This window comes from Poecilia formosa, unplaced genomic scaffold, assembly GCF_000485575.1.
Source record: "Poecilia formosa unplaced genomic scaffold, Poecilia_formosa-5.1.2 Scaffold302, whole genome shotgun sequence".
Taxonomy (NCBI): domain Eukaryota; kingdom Metazoa; phylum Chordata; class Actinopteri; order Cyprinodontiformes; family Poeciliidae; genus Poecilia; species Poecilia formosa.
The window spans coordinates 170,770-190,883 of NW_006800241.1; the positions used below are offsets into that span (position 1 = coordinate 170,770).

At 41.4% G+C, this 20,114-nt stretch overlaps 1 protein-coding gene across 3 annotated transcripts; it reads right to left on the reverse strand.

Moving 5' to 3' along the window:
• Positions 1–988: 988 nt before the first annotated feature.
• Positions 989–8,408, reverse strand: tent5c (terminal nucleotidyltransferase 5C). 3 transcript variants are annotated; one of them, XM_007572501.2, is made up of 3 exons: positions 8,300–8,408; positions 8,005–8,081; positions 989–5,507 (listed from the first exon to the last, which is right to left on the reverse strand). In XM_007572501.2, the coding sequence occupies exon 3, from the start codon at positions 5,483–5,485 to the stop codon at positions 4,334–4,336; it is 1,152 nt and encodes a 383-aa protein (XP_007572563.1). In that variant the 5' UTR covers positions 5,486–5,507; positions 8,005–8,081; positions 8,300–8,408; the 3' UTR covers positions 989–4,333. The 3 variants fall into 3 exon arrangements, with proteins under 3 accessions (XP_007572563.1, XP_016516415.1, XP_007572562.1); XM_016660929.1 differs by having other exon boundaries at positions 8,000–8,081; XM_007572500.2 differs by lacking the exon at positions 8,300–8,408 and having other exon boundaries at positions 8,000–8,131.
• Positions 8,409–20,114: the final 11,706 nt, after the last annotated feature.

A 20,114-nucleotide genomic window follows, 5' to 3' on the forward strand; every position in this document is an offset into this window, starting at 1 on the left:
GTCGACCTTAGGAAGATGAACTATTCCCATGAAGAAAGATGAGTGCTGAAACAACGTGAAGTGATTAGCTAAAGGCTCACTCTTCAGGTTAACACTTAGCAAAAAGTAGATTATTCAAATGTACGCCTAGTACACTTATACTAAAACTATATTTGATACAGAGGTGCAGAATGTAACATTTATAAGAGACACATACAGAAAACCTGATTTTTTACATATTTGTTAAAACCGTCACCACGTGGTGACAGTCTGGTTGTGAAAAGATCGATCTCCTCCACCTCTTCCCTGAGGCTATGCTAGCTGCCGCGTAGCAGAAAACAAAGGGGAAGAGAGACTATTCTAATGTGCTCAGTATGGTTTATTATTGAAATTCAACTGACCAGGAAGTGTGATTTTTAACATTAAATTGGGACATTTAAAAAAAAAAATCGTATCAACGGAAAAATGTGGAGTTGCGGTTTCCATTGGTATTTGACAATCTTTAAACATCAGACTCAAGTCAGGACATTTGTATATCAACTGTCTGATCTTTGGCGATTAGCTAAAAAGTAATGTTTGTAAATTACAGGATCAAAATGTGAGGACAGACGAGCTTTACTTTATAAAGCGTCTGGATAATCTTCCTAAAATAATCACTTCTGCTCATATTTCACCAGAAGTGATCTCCCCCCCCCCCCAAACAAAATGGCGTCGGCACCGTTATTTTAGAAAGGTGACGATGTGAGTCACGTCTCTTTAACATCCTGCTCTGATTTTGGTGAAAGAAACCTTAGATCAAGAATCAGATTTAGAGATTTCAGAATATTTGTCAAATATTGACCCGTTTTCCTTTATAAACAAACTTAACAGTTTCAAAAAAATCCAATTTTATGTTGAATTTAATTTATTAATTCTTCAAAAAAAAAAAGTCAACCTGTTATAGTCTATAGGACTTCAGTTTTGTAAAAGTCTGGTGAAAAAACAAAACAAAAAAAACACCAAGAAGTAATGCATTTAAAAATCTTTTTATTCATAATTTCTTCTTCAAAACACACTTTTCTGGTGTACATTTACGTTTTCCGTTCAAAAAAAAAAGGAAAACTCAAGTGAGGTAAAAGTGCTGAAAAAAGAAATAGTACCATCGTAACCATCAGTCATCGTCTCCATCACAGAGCTGACAGAAATGCTGGTCTGCATTTACTATTTCAAAGAGAGAGAGAAAAAAAAGTGCGACAAATTTCATGTTTTTCCTCACTTTTTATATATTTTTTTTTAATTCACCACACCCATCCCTTCATACACACATGCTGACGTGCGCTCACACACACACACACACACACTTCCACGCATTTAGGTAAACACAGATCTGCCGGGGGGAAAAAAAAAATTATTCACAACTCTTTACAAAGAAACTGTAGGAGAGCGTAGATCCTCCCATCACATTCTTGAGACTTTCACTTCAGACAAGCAGAATCACTAAATATCTACACTGTAGAGCACTGTACGCTCCCCGCCCCCGAAAACAATAATACATCTACAGGTGTCGAATGAAAAACACTCTGTACTGATAAACAATGGCCCAAACAAAGGGAGGGGAGTGACACTGAAGTGACAAGCTTACAGCAGAAAGGTGGGAGCCAAAAAATTTACACCAAAAAAAAAAAGCAACCTATACACCTCATTCTGTTTAATTCTCCTACAGAGTCCTTCACAAAGAGTTTCTACATCCAGATGCGTCACCAGCCCCCTTTAAGGAAGGGGCGCAAGACCCGACTGCTACGGGGGGAAAGCTTTCGCCGACGCCAACCGTAAACACAAGAAAGCAGACCGGCAACGAACCCCACCCCCCCAAAAAAAGCACAAGACTGACATTCTAGGCTGTGTTCACCCTCAACTCAAAAATGCAAAAATTTAATTTAATGCATTTTCTTTGACTTCGCTTAAAAACGAGCGTTAACGAGCGACGCCAACAAAGGCCTGGCGCTCATCGGCGAGCAGGAGTCGGGCCGAACAATTATTCACAGAATATACGCAGACAGCGGAGAGATTTCAGGCTGCTGTTCGCACCCCCAAGTTAAAGGTCTGTTATATGGGAAGGGAAGTAGTTTTAGTGATAAAAAGCACAGACTGTCCTCGGAGTAATGTCAAAGTTAAATCTGGGGTCTCCCACTGCATCACCGTTTAAATGCTGAGGGAAGAGAACTGCCACAGTTGAGGAAAGCTATGGACAAGAGTTAAAAGAAAGGGTGAGAAACATAAAAAAATTAGTCACGATTTTAATCCAGAGACCGTCCCAAATGATCAACTCCCTCTACTGCGGCCATTAGCTACTCTCCATGCCTCACAGGTGGCTGGGTGTGAAGTACAAGGTCTCTGCACAACACGTCAGGCAGTTTGAGATCAGGAAACCAAACTAAGTGTTGGCTCATCAGGAGGCGCTCTGATGGAAGACTGACAGCTAAACAGAGATATAAAATATGAAACATTTCCTCTGTGAATGGAACAAACTAGATTTCTTGGCGCGTCCGAGGCTGAAGCGCAGCGCGGACCGTAAAACCAAACGACTGAAAGGCCCGGCAGGAACGGCTGTACAGGCGGGCTCGAGACCAAACAGAAAATCAATTATTCTCGCCACAAAACTGGACAAAAACGTATGAAGTTACCCATAAAAGAAAAATGGCAACAGTTCTACGATAGTTTTGTTGAGTTTTAAGAAACAAAATACACTCCTGCCTCCTGATTAGCATTAAAACCCCTTTAAAAATATTCAGCTCTCCAAAAAACAAAAACAAAAAACATGTGACAGGCACTTGATTGTTTCAGTTGCTGGTTGTGAAGCTGCCTTTGGTCCAGAGCTGACAGCAGGGAACATAATGATGATAATAAATAAACAGGAGCCGGCCTCCACGCGACCTGCAGGCGAGAGGCCGGTCGTCCTCCGCTACGCGAGCCTGATAAGGTTATCTGCCTCCGCCACCAGGCGCAGAGACGAGCGGCAGCAGGAATCTGACTTCCAAGAAACCGCGTGGATGTGGGCGTAGCCGCTGACGCGAGTCCGACTATCATCTGCTCTGTGGCGATATCGGGAAGAGACGGCACGCTGCAGCACTCGGCTTCCAGCGTTAACAGCTAATAATAGGGGTCACTGGAAATAGAAGTGTGGAGGTTTGCAGCCGGTGAGGAGGGCTGCCTGTCGCCTTCACATTCATCAATACTCAAGTCTGAGAGGGGGAGACGTTCCGTCTGTCCTCCCACGACCACAAAAGGGGGTTCAAACGCAGCGTGCACCTGCCGGACAGGAAGTGACTCAGCACAGACGCATGTAAGGCCGAGCCGGTCCCCAGGAGGGCTCGGAGGATAATAATAGCTGGAGTCGAGCTGTGCGTCAGAGGAGGATCCCGTTTCAGGGAGCCTGCGAGGGACAAGCCCTGCGGGGCCCCACCGTGTGCGGCGCCTTTTAAGGGAAGAGCTGCCGGTCGGCGGGCACGTCACGCCGCTCCCCCGCTACGGGTCACCATCTGACCAGAACAGACTGCAGGTCACTCGCAACTTCTTCTGAAAGCAACTTAAAAACAGAGGCAAAGAAACGATGAAAAACAACGAGACATTTCCACTCCAAGCCGGGCTCAACTGGGAAAACTGAACCCCGTGATTCTGGGCCTGAAGTTCACAGTGGAAAATCTTAATACATAATAAAGTTTTGCATTGTGTACAAATATCAGGCACTGCTGGCATGTATAGGGCTGGCACATTGTCAAAGATGAAAACAAACCGCTGACTAATCCTTACTTCCTGTCTTTTAGCAAGCGCATCCCAAATCCTCCCCAATGTAATTTTGCTTCATTTTTTTCAGCCTTTTTCTGATTTTTTTTTTTTTTTAAACAAACAAGAAGGAACCCAAACTGAAGGCTACGGCATTTACATTTTCCCTTTTCTTCTAACAGTCCATACTCAAAACTCTGGAGGAGTAAACCTGATACCTCTAGGTTAAGGCACAAACACATCTCCATTAAGATTAAAGGCATATACCAAGTCAAAAAAGAAAAGAAAAAAAAAAAACACTTAAAAATGTTAAACACCTCTGCAGAAAAGGAATGGGAAAGAATAAAAAAAAAAGAAAACACCAAAAGAAAAAAAAAGCAAAACATTTGTCCACTGAAAAATGTGCCTTAAGAGAAACATAGCATTTATTGCCACTGGGTAATTTTTTTCAGACATTTTTCCCCCTTTTAATTTTTTTTTATATCTTTTTATGCCAAATCAATTCCTCCTCCTCCTCCTCTGTTGAAAAGCAGCATCCGCAGCCAAAACAAGCCTTCCCGGGTCGCCCCGCCGGAACCCTGTTTCCGTTTGGTCAGTTACACGGCAGCCATGTTGGAATGTTCTGGTTCGCCACATAGTAGTTGCTGAAGTTGTGGTCTCTGATGTAGGGCGCCGGCTGGTAGTAGCAGGTGACGCAGGACGCGTCCGGGATGGCGCTTTGCTCCGCCAGGACCCGGAAGGCCATCAGCGACAGCAGGTGCAGCGTCTGCCGCCGCTCGTGGCCCATCAGGCACACGGTGCTCTCGTTCACCACCTTGCGGAGGATCTGCAGGTAGTCGTACTTGCTCTTCTCCTCGCCGATGAAGTGGCTCATCAGGTAGGCCTCCACCTTGCGCTGCTGCTCTCCGATGTCGGGAAAGTCTATGAAGAAGCGGGAGCACATGTAGCGCTCCAGGGCCTTGAACTCCTCCTGATTGGCCGGCCGGAAGTCGCGCACCAGCAGGTTGCAGTACTTGAGCAGGCCGCCGCCGCGGATCTCCTCGGGCCGCTTGGTGGCGATGAGCTTGTTGCGCAGGTGGCCGAGCGCGGCGTTGAAGTCTCCGTACACGCTCTCGCCTCGGACGGCCGGGTGGAATTGCTCGGACATGGCCGCCGCCGGCTCCTCGTAGTGGGACAGGACGGAGTCCAGCACGATCTGAAACGAGTCCACGCTGAACTCAAACTGCCGGCGTATCGAGTCGACAAACTTCAGCTCCACGTTGCGGCCGTTGTTGTTGGACAGCGAGATGAGGCTCCAGCGGTCCTGCTCTGTGTTGACCTTCACCAGCTTCTGGACGTAGGCCTCCTTCAGCGTCATGGGGGTGATCTTCTCCTTGTTGACGCCCTCGGGCAGGAAGTCCAGCAGAATCCCCAGCACCACGTCTTTGACCAGCCGGAACTCGGCCTCGGTGGGCAGGTCCACCCGGAAGATGAAGTCCAGGTCCTTGTAGCTCCAGCCGATGTCCTGGACCAGCACGTGGCTGGCCGTGGAGCCATTGAGCCGGATGTCTTTGACCCGGATGCCGCTCAGCTCCAGGTGGGAACGCACGCGCGCCACGATGTCCTTCAGCTGCACCTCCAGGGTGGGGAAGTTCCCCCGGCCGTGGACCGGGACCACCTCTGTGAGAACGTCGTTCAGCCGGCTCACCTGCTCCCAGGTGAGGTCGCTGACGGAGCTGCAGCTGGATTCTTCCTTGTTCTCCATCCTCACGCAAGCTTCAAATTTACTGAGGTGGAGAAACAAGCGACTGTTAGCAGGAGGGTCAAAGAGGTCAATCAGAGCAAGCAACACGAAACGTACGAGCTGGATTCAAACCCAAAAACCAGACCCAATCAGCTGATCTAAAGTAAACAGGCAAAATTAACTTTTAGTTTTATGCCTTCAGTTTCTCAACTACGTCCCAGGTGGAAGTTGATAATAAAGGATTATTAGAAATCTTATACTTTGACACTTGCAGCCTGTCATTTGTACTTTGTGGCCACATTTTATTTTATTTTGAAGGAGGAGTATGTAGATCACACTCCATGTTGCTGGTTGTTGTGTTTACAGTGGGTGGGACTTAACATTTTTAATGGAGTTACTATTGGGTCTAATTAATCAATAATATTTTAATTGAAAACTAAGAATAAGCAACATTTTAAATTCAAAAGCCAGTTTTACTGCTAAATTATTGAACAGACAGACGTATAAGAACAACAAGTGTACATGTTTTTAATCTGTTTTTTAGGTCATTGAACCATCAGATTGGTGCAAAGTACTACTACACCCATTCAGTTTTCAAGTATTTCAGGAAGTACTGCTCACTCATGGAACTGCTTAATAAATGTGGACTGTGAGCGCCGACATCAGCGTTGGGGACGTCTGTGCTGCCACATCAAGTTTAGCATTGAGATGCTAGTTCAGCATGAATAGCTGCGCTGATAGGATAACTCCTGTAGCACAACAATAGTCTTTTCCAGCGTCCAATCAGATTGTTTTTTGAAACAAAAATTAACCCCCGGAGGGCCAAGAGAAGCAGCTTTGTCACTTGTGCATCAGATTTACAGACGTACCGGAAACACGCTGCTTACATACAAGGGTCCAGGCCTGAACCTTTGTATGTATTAAAAAAAAAAAAAAAAAAAAAAAAAAAAGCAATTAATTTAGTTAAAAATCGATGTAATTATTCCAAAATGAATGTGCTAAAGTCTTAGTTCTTAGTTTAAGGCACTTAATGAAGCGGGAGAAAAAGAAAGATAATCTGCTGATTACAGAACAGAATAATTGTTGCATCTCTGGCTTCCATCTTCATAAATATTCCACTTTTTTCTTTTTCCATGTAAAAAGAAAAAAAGGCCAACAGTGAAGACTCCTGCTACCTAAAAGTTCAAACTTTAATGAATTATTGGAAAAAATAAATAGAATTGAGCATTTAATCACTTATATTAACCCTTTTATCTCTTTAATCAGTTTATCCATTTATCACTTTTTTCATCATTTTAGAATGTCATAAAATGTCACATCTAAAATGTCTAAAGGTTGAATTTGCTCGTTTTTAAATCTTGTTCTGCAGCTGTCTAACCCAGGACACTCTTTCAAATGAGATTTTTAATATCATGAGCTTTTTTCCTCATGATATTAAAAATAAAAAGTTGAAAAGAAAGCTGCACATTCATACAACCTCAGTAAAACGCCTATCAGCACATGATCAGACCATGTTTTATTGGTAGAGCGGAGCAGATCAGCTGTAAATGCAGCCTGGTAACGTAAAGTTGATTTTTGGATGTAGCACATTATGAAGCTCTGTTCTTGCTGCGTTTGATTGCCTCAACAGTTTGATGACATCTGACTGCGAGGTTTACCGTGTGGTTCATTCGCCATGAACTGCTGCCCAGGGAAGGATTCAATGTTACGCCGACAGATGGTTGACATTACATTAAAACATGAAGGCTTCTGGAAGATGTCACGACAGTTTACTGGAGTGTATGCCTCAACTGCGCAGCGCCGTTTCACAGCTAATCAGAAACTAAACACCCAGTTTAAAAACACACCGACTTCAAAAAACGAACAACTCTACCAGTTTCGCAAGTTAGCCTTAGCTGAGGTCGAAAGTTGTAAAACAAAACCCAGTCCGCACGAGCGGAGCTGAATGTGAGAACGACACGAGCAGCTCGCGCTCGCGGACACACAGAACAGAGCTCGTGAGCCTTCTAGAAAAGTTCACCGCGCGAGCCTGGCTTTCATTCCAGAACGGCTGAGAGACAAACACGAGCTGCCATCAAACCATCCGCTAAACGACCCCGACGGGCTCCGTGGAGCCGCTGCGAGTAAATTCATCTCTACAGACGTTCACAGACCAACTTTAATACGTGGTGACTCAATAATGTCACGAGAAAACGCGCTTTTAATCAATTAAACCTGCTTGAGCACGACATACGCTAAAAGTATCAACGCAGACACCTTACTTTGAAGGTAGCATTGATATCAAAGTTGCTAATTATAAACTCAACTCCAGCCATATGGCAACGAGTCTGAAGCTGTTTAGCAAGTTAAGAGTTTGGAGCAAACCAGAGAGGGATTCTTATGTTAAAAATATCCAAACGGTGTCACATTTTATTGTCAGGGAATTGTTAAAGTAACCACACAAATTTATGTAAAGCATTTTTTGGAGGGTATATAAAGTTAGCACAGTTTCGCCTGAATAAATAAATAAAAATAATAAGAAAAAGCAGTACATACGTTACCAAGAGAGTGCAGTGGAAGCATTCAAAGTCCGAAAAAGATGTTGAATTCACCCACACGCCTCCACATAATCCACTATCTGAAAGAGAGGAACACGGTGAGCTTGCAAGTCAGCGTTTGAACCACAACCTCTCTGCACAAGACACGCCTATTTTATAAAGCCGAAGTACTACCCGTTGAAATAAATGCGCCGTAGTACGACACAGTCCCTCTTCCCAACCCGGCCGCCATTTGGTAACGCCAAACAAAGCTATGAACCACACAGCGGCGAATAATTTGTGTAATTAGTATAATTACCTAATAATCCAAACACTTATCTTCGACAAGTCATATCAGATGTTTGAGTTGAACTGTTCCATTATACCAATGCGCCAAACAAAGCCTTTGATTGGTCAAGGATGTTTTTTGCGTTGCCAAGTTACCAGAAGCGTCCACAGGCAGCCGGGGTTTGTGACGTCTACTGTCACGTGGTGCAAGTTAAAGAGCAGCTGTGCGGCTCGGGCAAATTACTTTTATGAGACTTTGCTTTTATTAGTTTGTTTCTTTTTCGCGCTTTAACTCTATTGCGTTATTAGCTGCTTGTTAATCATAGATATTTTGCTGCTAAAAGTACAAGTTCTTTCATTATTCAGCTAAATATTTAAACTTGATTGAAGGCTCTTTTTTATTTTAATTTCCCTTTGGGGTCAATAAAGTTTTTCAGATTTAATTTTACATATATTGAGCCATATTCATAAATCTATTCATAGCTATTTAGTTGTCTTAAACCCAGTATGTGTATATCAGGGGTGGTTTTGATATGGTTCATATGGGCGGTTGCCCAGGGCAGCATTAGAAAGGGAAGTGCATCAACACCAGATAACTACAAATTAAACTTATCTGTCAGATGTTCCTTAAACAAGTATTCTATTGCTTTTATGCACTCCTGATATTGAAATGCTTCTAGCAAATGTATTTGAAATGAAATTTCCAGCTTATTATGTCACCCATATTTTCACCAAGGAACTTGTTTTCATACACTTTTTTAGTTTTCACATAACTCAACTGTATCTCTATCATTCTTTTTCTGTTACTATACACCATGAATTCAGTTTAGATGTTAATTTGACACTATCAAACTGCATTTCTGAATTTACGTGTAAAGTAAGTCTCTTCCTGAGCAGAAAATAAGCGCTATATGGAAACCTATGTTGTATTATGTAACAATCAAATATATTCTTGAAGGATTAATTTTTTTATTTCACTGCAAACAAATTAATTTGCAGAATTTTTCCAGACAAATAATGATAGCATGCTTCATTTTTACTATTGAACAGAGGACTGTCCAGGAGATTCTGCTGATGGCCCTGAAAAAGCTTTTTCTGACACACGGGAAACAACAGACCCAGAAACCTGGTTGTGGGGGAAACTCTTCACATTCTAAGGAAGACAGGTTGTTTCATTCGGTCACTTCCTCAGAACACACATCCAAAAAAACAAAAACAAAAACATAACTCATCTGGATTCACTTTTGAAACATAATGGTTTGGCAACTACTACAGCTATAAAAGCACGATGGCTCAAAGTACTAAAACTTACTAGGAACTGTTCAAACACTTCCCAGTTGACACACGTGCGCCTCTATGTGTGAGTGAAGCAGGAAGTCAGAAGAAACTGGCCTCAGACAGGATGCAGTTTCTTGCGCAGTAATGGGAAAACCAGAAGGTGGGTTGAAACCACTGAGTGAGAGGGGGAAAGCTTGAGGCGTGTTGTGGTTGTGTGCTGTGGGGAGCCCCTAAAGGAATGGGTTACACACCATGTCAGAGTGCATAATAACAGCAGAGAGTGGGAAGTGGCCAAAAAGGGGATCCCCACTCAGGCTCTCACTGTAAAACTGTTAGCACCAGCAGTTCCACAGCAAAGACATGAAGCTAACCTGCTGACATCATTGCAGTGTAAAGCGAAAGCATTTCTTTGAGTTCTTCTTGATGAAGTGCAAAGAAAGGAGAAAAAAATTGTCTGGATGTGAAATTGAGTAAAATTATTCTTGTTTGCATTTCAACAGAGACCGCTGCAATGTTCCTCTATAAGCTCCACAATGTGATTTAGGGATGAATGACTGTGTGATCAGCATAAAAATATAAATATTTGAAGTTAGTTATCGTTCTAACTCATTAGTAAATATAGAGAACAAAATGGGGGCCCAAACAAGGCCCTGTGGAACCCCCTAACTAAGTGGTTGTATTATTTTCTTACAGTAACACACAGAGTTCTGCTGGATAAAGAATTTCCAAACCCACCAAAGATCATTTTGGTGAGTCCTTCAGAAATAAATCTTTCAAGGGTGCATAGAGTAACCCCTGTAATAAATATCCTCAATTTCTACTCCAGTAAAAATCCTAAAGGGGTAATGTCTTCACTTCAGTCAAACCTTGGGTGTTGACGTCACACTGGACAAGAATACTCTGGTATACCAAACAGTTTATGGTCAGCTCCATGACTGCAAGGTGCCCAGGTCATGAGGCTGTGCAACAAGCCCAAGTCATTTCCCCTACACTTCCTTGCTTGCAGTAGCACATAGTTAGCTGATGTGCTACTGCTGCCTTCATATCGCCGAGTGTGGCCGAACATGTTCTTATCTGTCTAAAGGACGTTGCTCAAGAACTATCGTAGTTCATTCAGATACTTTATCCTAAACTTGCCATGTTCTCTTTATGTTCATTTTGTAGCAAACAGGCTTTCTCCTGACAACCGTTTCAAAGATCGTACTTTAGTCTTTGTCTATCTTCATACTGTCATAAATCCTAATACTCACATACTAACTGAGCCATACAGAGTCTCAGTATGAGTTTTTGAACTTTTTCTCAGTCTGCCTTTGGGGCAAATTTTCTGGGAAGGATGCCAACTCCTGGGTGGATTGGGAACTGCCTCATTTATTTTGCACTTGCAAATAATCGCTCTCTTATTATAGAACAATGGAGTTTGGATTGCCTTTCTCCGGTCATTCCTGATGTCTTTCCACATTTGGGCAATATCCTAACACACACCAGTAAGCTGCAGCCCAGCAAAGTTGACAAAAGTTGACAAAAAGTCCTGCTTTTTGCTGATAATGCTATTTCATTTGATTAGCAGTACCTAGCTGCTACGATCCCTTGTGAATCCTACAGCAGGCCTTCACTGAGTTTGTCAATCTTGGCTTCTCTTGTGTTGCCCGGTTTTAGTTACCAAATAATGACAGGGTGGCGTCTTTAGTGGGTTTTCCATACTCAAGGTTGGATTTACCTAATTTTAAAACTGGGTAAAAAAAAACTTCATTTTTGTTGCCTGAAATGGTATCAAATAAAACGGTGTGTACCGTTTAACGAAGTCCATGTTAAAAAAGATTACAGTTCTGAATCCCAGTCCAAACCAAGAACAATCCGACCAATTCCACTTAAACCCAATTCAGATGAAAAAGAGCGCGTCACTTTATGTGAATACAATGCTGCATTGTGTAGTAAATGTACATAAAATTTAATAAAATATAAGAAACTAACAACTGGAATTGTTCAAACGTCAGTCCAACCATCATGGCTACCAGTGCGCGGTGACCTCTCAGTGGGACAAGGCGTGCCAGAACGGGGGACAAACTTTTATGAACTGAACTGTTCCCACAAAATCTGAATCACAACAGTGTCCAAGATGTGGTGGGGTCAGTCGGAGCCTGGAACAGGCTGCACATCATAATTTACGTACGAAAAGTTGTCACCGAACGGAGGTTTGGGCCAGGCACTTCCTCCGTTTGCATGTTTGACTTCAACCAAAACAAAACTATTATGCACAAAATATAAATAATGAGGTTCCTGCACCACTGCAGCTTAAAGCGGAGCGGATTGTACAATCTATTTTTGCTCAACCGAGGATCTTTGCAAAAACTCTAAACACACCTTGGTAAACATAAACATATCTGTGAAAAGCATGCAAGTGTCAGCGCTGGCAGCAACATGTATACATTGAGTTTTACTCAAGAAGTCTTAGACTGTATAAAGTAGAAAATAGTTTCGACATAAATAGATGTCGAGACTATAAATATCTAAACGAAGGAGTCCAGAAGGAGGAATTTGAAGAGATAGTTCAGGTCTTTTTAGGTTGGGTTCTGTAAAAAGGGTCTAGCTGACTTGAAAAACGGTGAGTATTCATGCAATTACTTAATTTATGTTAAATATAATTTTGGGGAAATAATTTTTTGCTTTGACATTGAGGATGTTTTCTTTCTCTTTTTTTGCCAAAAACATAACTGTTTCTCCTGACAGATGTGTCTCTTTTAAGGACCTTTAGTGATCCTGTTCTCCGACTCCGACTAAGTGTAGTCCAGCAAATATCAAGTTCTATCTACAATACAACTTATTGTATTGTAGATACAACAAGTTGTTGTATTGTAAAAAAACAACAATACAAGTTGACTTTTTTTGAGCGTCCTTTAAAAAGCTTCAGGAAATGGATGCCAACTTCTGAATTTGAAGAAAGTTAAAAGATCGTCTCTCCTTATTCTGGTGTTTATCAAGAAGCAACTCTGGTAATTTGGTAATCTGACCTAATCTATGTATGAAAACCACAACATACATCAGCCTACAGTAATTGACTTTATGGCTCAACAACCACAAAAAACGATGCAGGTGTTACTTCACAGATTCTCCTTAGTGCCGTTCATTCAACTACCTGATTAGACATATAGATGTATTATACTGGTTGAGAACTAACAAATGTTAATAGACATTAGACCAACCCGAGCTTGGAAAGTAGAGTGAGGCTGCTCAGCTGATTTCCATGTCGTGTGAGGAACTGATAAAATGCAAAGTATGCAAAGGTTGTACGGCACCTAAAATGATTAAAACAAACCATGATGGCAGGCCAGTGCGTCTTCAAACATGTTTTATGTTAGATTTCCTAAAGTTTGGTAGTGAGGTACGTCATATTTCACATGAAAATACGTGAACAAACCAAAGCATGTCTTGTTTCCAGTAAGTCGTTCTCTGTGACATTGGCTAAGTCTTCCTTTGGATCCATCTAAGCTGCTTGCTGGCTTACATGTAGGTCCAAACCTCACGACAATACTTTTGTGATTTTATTGCGAACACATTATTGGTTGGGTGCTGCTTTGATCAGGTTCTGATGTCTAAATCAACATTTTCAAAGGCTTTTTTTTGGTTTTACCCTCATTGTAGATCAAAAGTGTTCAGAGATCTCAAAAGCAGAGCGCCGATGCCTGGCGTACGAACAAGCTCTTATTAATGTTTTCTTCACACAAACAGAACTCTGGGCTCGGTTCATATGCTTTAAAAGACTTGATCATAATTAGCAAATGTGGCTTGTGGTTTGTGTTTGCCAATAATATAACTTATCCAAAACCTCCCAGGGTTTTAGAAGAATACCTTCCTATGTTGTCATTTGCAGGTTACCCTTTGGTAATGATCTGCTCCTCTTGAGAACTGTTCCAAGCATTTATCTAATTTACTACAAGATAACAACTAACAATAGCAAGTGTTAGCTGTCAGAGTGGTAAAATACAAGGCATGAAGGAACAGTTTGAACCAGTGTCTTTTTGATGGTGCAACACATGAGAACCACTAATTGTCCTCTTGACTGTCTTCCAACTATTGATCAAAGAGGGTTTTATTACTGTTGGGAAAGCTTCCCTAACTTTTATTAACTTTGTTCTCAGGACCCAAGCCAAGCATGCTGCTGTAGGCCTCTTTCTTAAAAAAAACATACCTAGATCACTCAGTTTTATTTAATTTTAGACCATTTATCTCTTTAACCGAGGTTTTAGAAACAATATTTTTCATTTAGCTTCAACCTTTAGATCAGGACGTAGTACAGACTCTAGTTTATAAATAGTACACATTGTTGATCAAAGGTCCCTTGTGGTTCTGGTTTCCTTGGACCTCAGCTTTTGACAGTGGGTCATTCAGTCCTGCAAAAGAAGCAGGTAGAACTCCTTCTGTCAGGGTGAATAATTTAGTATCTTCTCATGCTCCTGTTTCATGTGGGGTCCCTCAAGGCTTCACTCTCATCCCTCTTCTTTTTCACTTTACATGCTGCCATGTGTAGCAATTATAACTCAGTACTAGTTATCAGATATGCAGATGAGATCTTGATCGACATGTTCATGACCCATGGCTCAGGTAAATGCTCTCTAATCTCTACTAAGTTGGATTCCTGTTGTCGGACGGTGGTTGAACCTGATTTTCTCATGTTTCTAAACATGGAAAAGGCTGAATGTGTTTCGTCTGGCAGCAGCACCACAACAGATGTCGGAGCTTTGACTTTTAATCTAAACAGAGTTAAAAATTTACGGGGTAATATTTTAGAAGGATTTTACATTTAAGAATCAAATCGACTCCATGGTCAGGACAAGGTTGTTTCTGGTGTGTCTTTTGTCCAAAGGTTAGCATTTTTAAAACCAACCCAACCTGAAGAAGGCCATCTATGCTTTCATTAGCTCCAGACTCGACTGTTGTGACTGAAATGTAGCCAGTTAGCTAAGACCTCCCAAAGTCTGGACACTGCCCGTTTGTTATCCTTCACACCGGCTTCCTGTTTGCTTTAGAACTGATTTTAAACTTTATGCTACTCCCTTTAAGCTTCTAAGGGCTTCGCACCTCCTTATTTGTCTGAACTTTTACGTGTTTGTGTGGGGCTCAGCTCCTTGAAGTCATAACTGGATGTTACGAGGAGAAAGCTCCAACACTGGGCTGAACGGGCCTTTCCGCCGGTGACCTACAAATCACCAGCTTCCTTTGAATCTTCGTGCCATCAGGAAATCTGAAGACACATTTATCCAATAAGAGCTTTAATGTTTTGTTTTTAGCAGATTCCTTTATTTCTGTGATCTTTCTGAGTGTCGTTTTGATTTTATTGTTATGCTCCTTTATCTCCTTATTTGAAAAGCGTCTTATAAATCAATAAAGGAAAGGAAACGACTCAACCGCTGGCAAACGGACAACAGAACTAACAGTGTGGTATATAAAACTTTTCATTGGCTGGTTTTGGGGAGATCAACATCTCAGTGTGGGAACGAGAGACCGACAGACAGCTATCAAGGGCTTGGCAGGAAAACTGAAATGCCACAAGGCTGTTTAGTTAATCTTGCAAAACGCTCACGCTATTTGGTTTCAAAGTAAAAGACCACAACAACATCAAACAACTCAGAAGGCATAAGTCGGCGTTTCATTTCAACCTGGAGCTAGACGTTTCCACCCTCAACCTAGCCGGATTTCTAAACGCAGGGCCGAGCAGAGAGACAAGCAGACTCTAGCAAGCTGTTTGCGCTGAGCCATCTGCGTGGTGATTATGGAAATAAAGATGAATGGAGCTGCTCTCCGTGGAATGAGCGGGTGTTATTGTAGCGCTCCTGGTTATGGATGAGTGGCGGCAGGCCTGTGTTGGCTCTGTGTATTCCCATCCGGCTTCTGCTACCTGCAAAGCCTCTTGTGCCATTTGAGAAGTGACTCAGTGTGTCCAGGCCATGGCTCGGTAAGCAGCAGGGGCCATTAACACATTAAACACAGTGACACACACAAACACGATTGATTTGCATGTGCCTTGAAGCACATATTGTACCCATGCAAGCAAACAGACGGCCGTGGAGTGGAGTGCCATTAAAGGTTCCACTACGTCCGCCGACGAGAACACATCCTAATCTTTTCTGTGACTCAGACTCTGACATCATGTTTTGGCCATCACTTCCAGTGTAGGCCTGACTTTTCCATCATATAACACATCATCACAGGTCAAGCAAGCATTTTCAGGTGATCTGAATCGCTACTGAAGACAATGCTAACGCAGAAATGTTGGCATTTTTGCTAGGATTAGCCAAAAGATCACGTCTGTTGGCTAATGAAGTGTGGCACTGTTTGTCTAATAAAAAAAAAGAAGATTCTGAGCCAAAGTGAGCATCCTATCTTTAGATTTGATGTGGCAATTTTAGCAAATTTGAGGACAATGGTTAGGTGTTTGGATCAGAGCAACCCCACAATTGCAGTTCTTACGATTTGTTTCCAGTGATCAGATTCCACACCGCCGGTCCAGTGAGGGAAAAACAAAAACGCCTTTTGGCCTTACTGATGCAAAACTTTAGCTGAGTTGGCTGAAAATGTTAACGCTGGATCTGATAGAAAGGCGAAAATTTGCTGCACATGTCCAACCAGTATGTCAGAGCGTCACCATCAAAGTTTGTTCTGATTCAGGAGTTTAACTCCTTACTATGGTTTTCTACATCTCTTATCTTTCTTCCCACCTTCGGTAAATGTTTTGTTTCTCATGTTGTGTAGTTTTTATCTTAAATACTGTAAAGAGATGGAGGTGTCTTTCCTTTTTCACAGCTGTACAACTATTCTGAAACAACAAAAGAAACAAAGGTAGGAATTTCTAAAAGAATAAAGGTGCCTTAAGACAATTTAAACCTATCGTAGTGTTTTACAACATTTTTGTTTAATTTATTGACTTTAGTTCATATACAGGTACAGCTCAAAAAATGACTATAATCAAAAAGTTAAATATTTTTTCACTCAATTCAGAAAGTGGGATTCATAAAATAATAGAGGTCCGTCACACTTAAAATGAAATATTTTGCTCCTTAAATTTTTTGTCATTTTGATGCGCTTGACTTACAGATAATGAAAACTGCCAGCGCCTCAGAAAATGAGAATGTTATCAATAAAAAGGATATATTGCGTGAAATGTGAAAGTTGAAGTTCTCACATGCTTTTATATCCATATCTGCTGTAGAAAAGAGAGTAGTAAAGACTAGCACCATATTTGTTGGCTTTTCAGAGGATTTTTTTTTTTAAATAAAATGTTAAATCAGAAAAGCATCTGAAGTGATTAAAAACAATGCATTTCCTCTGTGTACAATCACAAAAGACAAAACGCCAAGAGAAACGTTCAGTGACCCTTTGACAGCCCTGTGTAGATCTCTACAGCATATAAACTGAATCTGAATGGAGTTAACTTTGTGACCGAACATTCTCATCATTTCCGCCAGCTGTAAAGCTGTCAAAGAAATAATGAACTTCATGAGCGGACGAGTTCAAAAAGCATCCAGATCCTAATCACAGAGGTTTTTTTTTTAATTATTTATTAAAATTTAAATATAATTCTTCCCAATAGTGAACGTTTTTGGTTGACTGTCTTCCCTCCAAGCCGTCATCAGAGCGAAGCACCACGGCTAAATAAATCCCCAAACGTCGCGGAGGCTTCTGGGAGTCGGCCCTGACTCACCGCTCAGTTCGTGCTCACCTTCAGCCCTTCCCGCTGCTCCGGCCCATCTCTCTTTGTTCGTGTAAACAGCTGAGATAATCCGTGACTCCAGCAAACCGCCGTCCTCCTCCGTGACAGAGACCAATCGCTGTAAACAAGCCTGAATAAGCTCGGGCTGTCATGAGTCAACAGCTAAATAATCACCTGAATTATTAGCTCTGCTGAAATCACGGCTTGCAACAAACAAACAAACAAAAACAAGTTATCCAACAAACCCTTTAGCAACTCCTTCCAAGTTTGCTACGACTCTAACGTCAATATTTTCTCTTAAAGTGTGGAAATAACTTTATAAAATTATTGTAATTTATTTACTGCAAACTCTAGGTGAGCAACTCCAGTCTCTACATCTCTAGTTTGGTCTGAGTCAATGTTAGCCCCGCCCACTAGCTAACACCGGCTAGCTAGTGCTCTCTCGTGAATTTACTGGAGATATTTCAGACCAAACCAGAGATATAGAGGTTAGAATTGCTCACACACCGTTTGTGGTAAATAAATATAAACTATTTAATTATTTTATGTTATTTCACAGCAAAGAAATTGATCTCAGAATTATAGCAACCCTGGTCGAAATTGTCTTTACTTGCGGCTTGAAGCAGCCAATCAGTCGTCGGGGCCTCTGCAGAAGTAGCCAATCAGCTGTCGGAGCCGCTTTAGAAGGAGCCAATCAGCCGTCGGCGCCTGTACAGAAGCAGCCAATCAGTCGTCAGCTCTAATCCCGCCTACAGAGTTTTAGATGGGTGAAGTTGACCATATAAATTAATTCATGATGTGCGTCTGCGCAACACGAAATCATTTATTAAATCGTTAAATAATTGTGTCTAGCTTTAAAATCTGATTAATACATAATTCTATTTTTAATCATTTATTTCTGTATTTAGTTCCAGTTTTTAAAAAATGACATTTAAATAATTACTTTATAAGCCATTTGTTATCGTTAGGCACTCTTTACTATTTATATAATGTAATGTGTGATTCACAGAGTCCCTTGTTGGGTAACAGAATGAGATGGAATCTCAGGCGGATGGAGGCAGTAACAGAAATCCTCGGAGACGGATGGAAACATGTTGGTTTTCTGTGACATTTTTGGAATGACTGATTGTTGTGGTCGCGACGCAGGTGCCAAATGTCGCACAGGGACGCTACAGAACGTGTGTTGTTGTTGATGCATAACAAAAGCAGAGAGTAATCCTGCTGTGTTGGGAAGCAGAGCTCATAGAAAATCATTCTGTTGGTGCAAAGCATGAAAGCAGGGAAAGTCACAACTCAGGAAGGTTTTCAATATTAGGTGTCACAAAAACACTGGGCTTCGCTTTGATTAAAATGTAAAAGATTGCAGATTAGTTTTTTTTTATCTTCCATGTTGGGCAATCATTTGAAGAAAATAAAAATGAAAATTAGACAAAAATTTTGAAAATAGACAAATACTTTCATATTCTGTACGCTTTGCTCAGAAACCTCTAAACCAAATAAAGTACAATCAGTAGCTTTAAGCATGGTGGTGGCTACATCATGCTGAGGGTCTGTTTTGCTATCAGTGGTGTAAAAGGTGAGTTGGTGGAAGAACAACACCTCAAACAGTTGGTTGAAACAAGACGATGATCCCAAACACATCCAAACTGCTGTCACTTTGGATAAACCAGGCGGACATTAAACTTCCTGGTGAAGTTTGTAGGAACAGAAGTTACATTTTTTTCATGTAGATGACTTCAACAGTTAACTTTTATACAAGATCTTTTTGGTCTTATGCAAATTACGTATGTTGCTATATCAGAAACAGAGTTTCTTTAAATCAAGTCTAAAGCCCAGTTTTGTTTAGGTGTTGCTTCTGATTGATCAATGTTCCAGCTGCTGGTCATCAAAGGCGACGCAAAACTAATTGATTTAAAGGAAAACCTGAACAAACACCACGTTTCTGGAAGTTGTATAAATCTTTGAGATTAGTTCAAGCTCAGAGAATAGACTTTAAAATACCTTGGTTAGTTTATGAATCACAGAACAGTTTAGCACCAAAATATATTAAAGGTCTTCTGGTTCTGGTGGATGCAGAGCAGAACCAGAACCAAACATGGAGAAGCAGCATTCAGCATCTATGCACCACAAATCTGGAACAAACTTCCAGAAAACTACAAAAACACCGATTCCTTTAAATCAAGGCTAAACCTGTTGAAGTTGCTTTTAACCTCAGCATATATCAATATATCTGAAATATGTTTGCTTGGTGAAGGCATTTGACAAAAATGTAATGTTTACTGCTTGTTTCATTCTTGGTTACTTTATTATGCCTTTATGACGTAAAACGCTTTGAACTGCTTTGTCGCTGAAATGTCCGAAACTTGACTTCTGGAGTGTTTAAAAGAGCGTCACCATTTCTGCCACCACGAAGGAGCACGTGTAAACATTTACCCCCGTCAGGACTGCAGCGTGTCAGCAGTTACAGTGGTCGGTCCTCATGTGTGCAGCAATGTGCTTCAGTAGAATATTATGACAGGGACAGTTCTGTGTAAACAGCAGGCGTTCGGTGGTAAACCTGTCACCCAGATTATCATGATCAACTTCCAGATAATATGACTTGTCTCGCAAGTCTTCACATGTCAGATGTGTTTACTGTTGCTAAAAAGCTTCTTCCCAAGTAAGAGGAGGAGCCGCCTCACGGTCACTGAACCCTTGCAGATGGAACAGCTTTTGTACGAAGACGACGTCAACAACTGACTTTTCTACAAGATTTTGTGAAATCACATCTTCATAAAAATGTCCTGTAAATTTCATAGCATTTCGAAAAGAAAAATAGTAAAGCAGGTGGTTTTAGTTATTTTTGCACTGATGCCGTCAATCG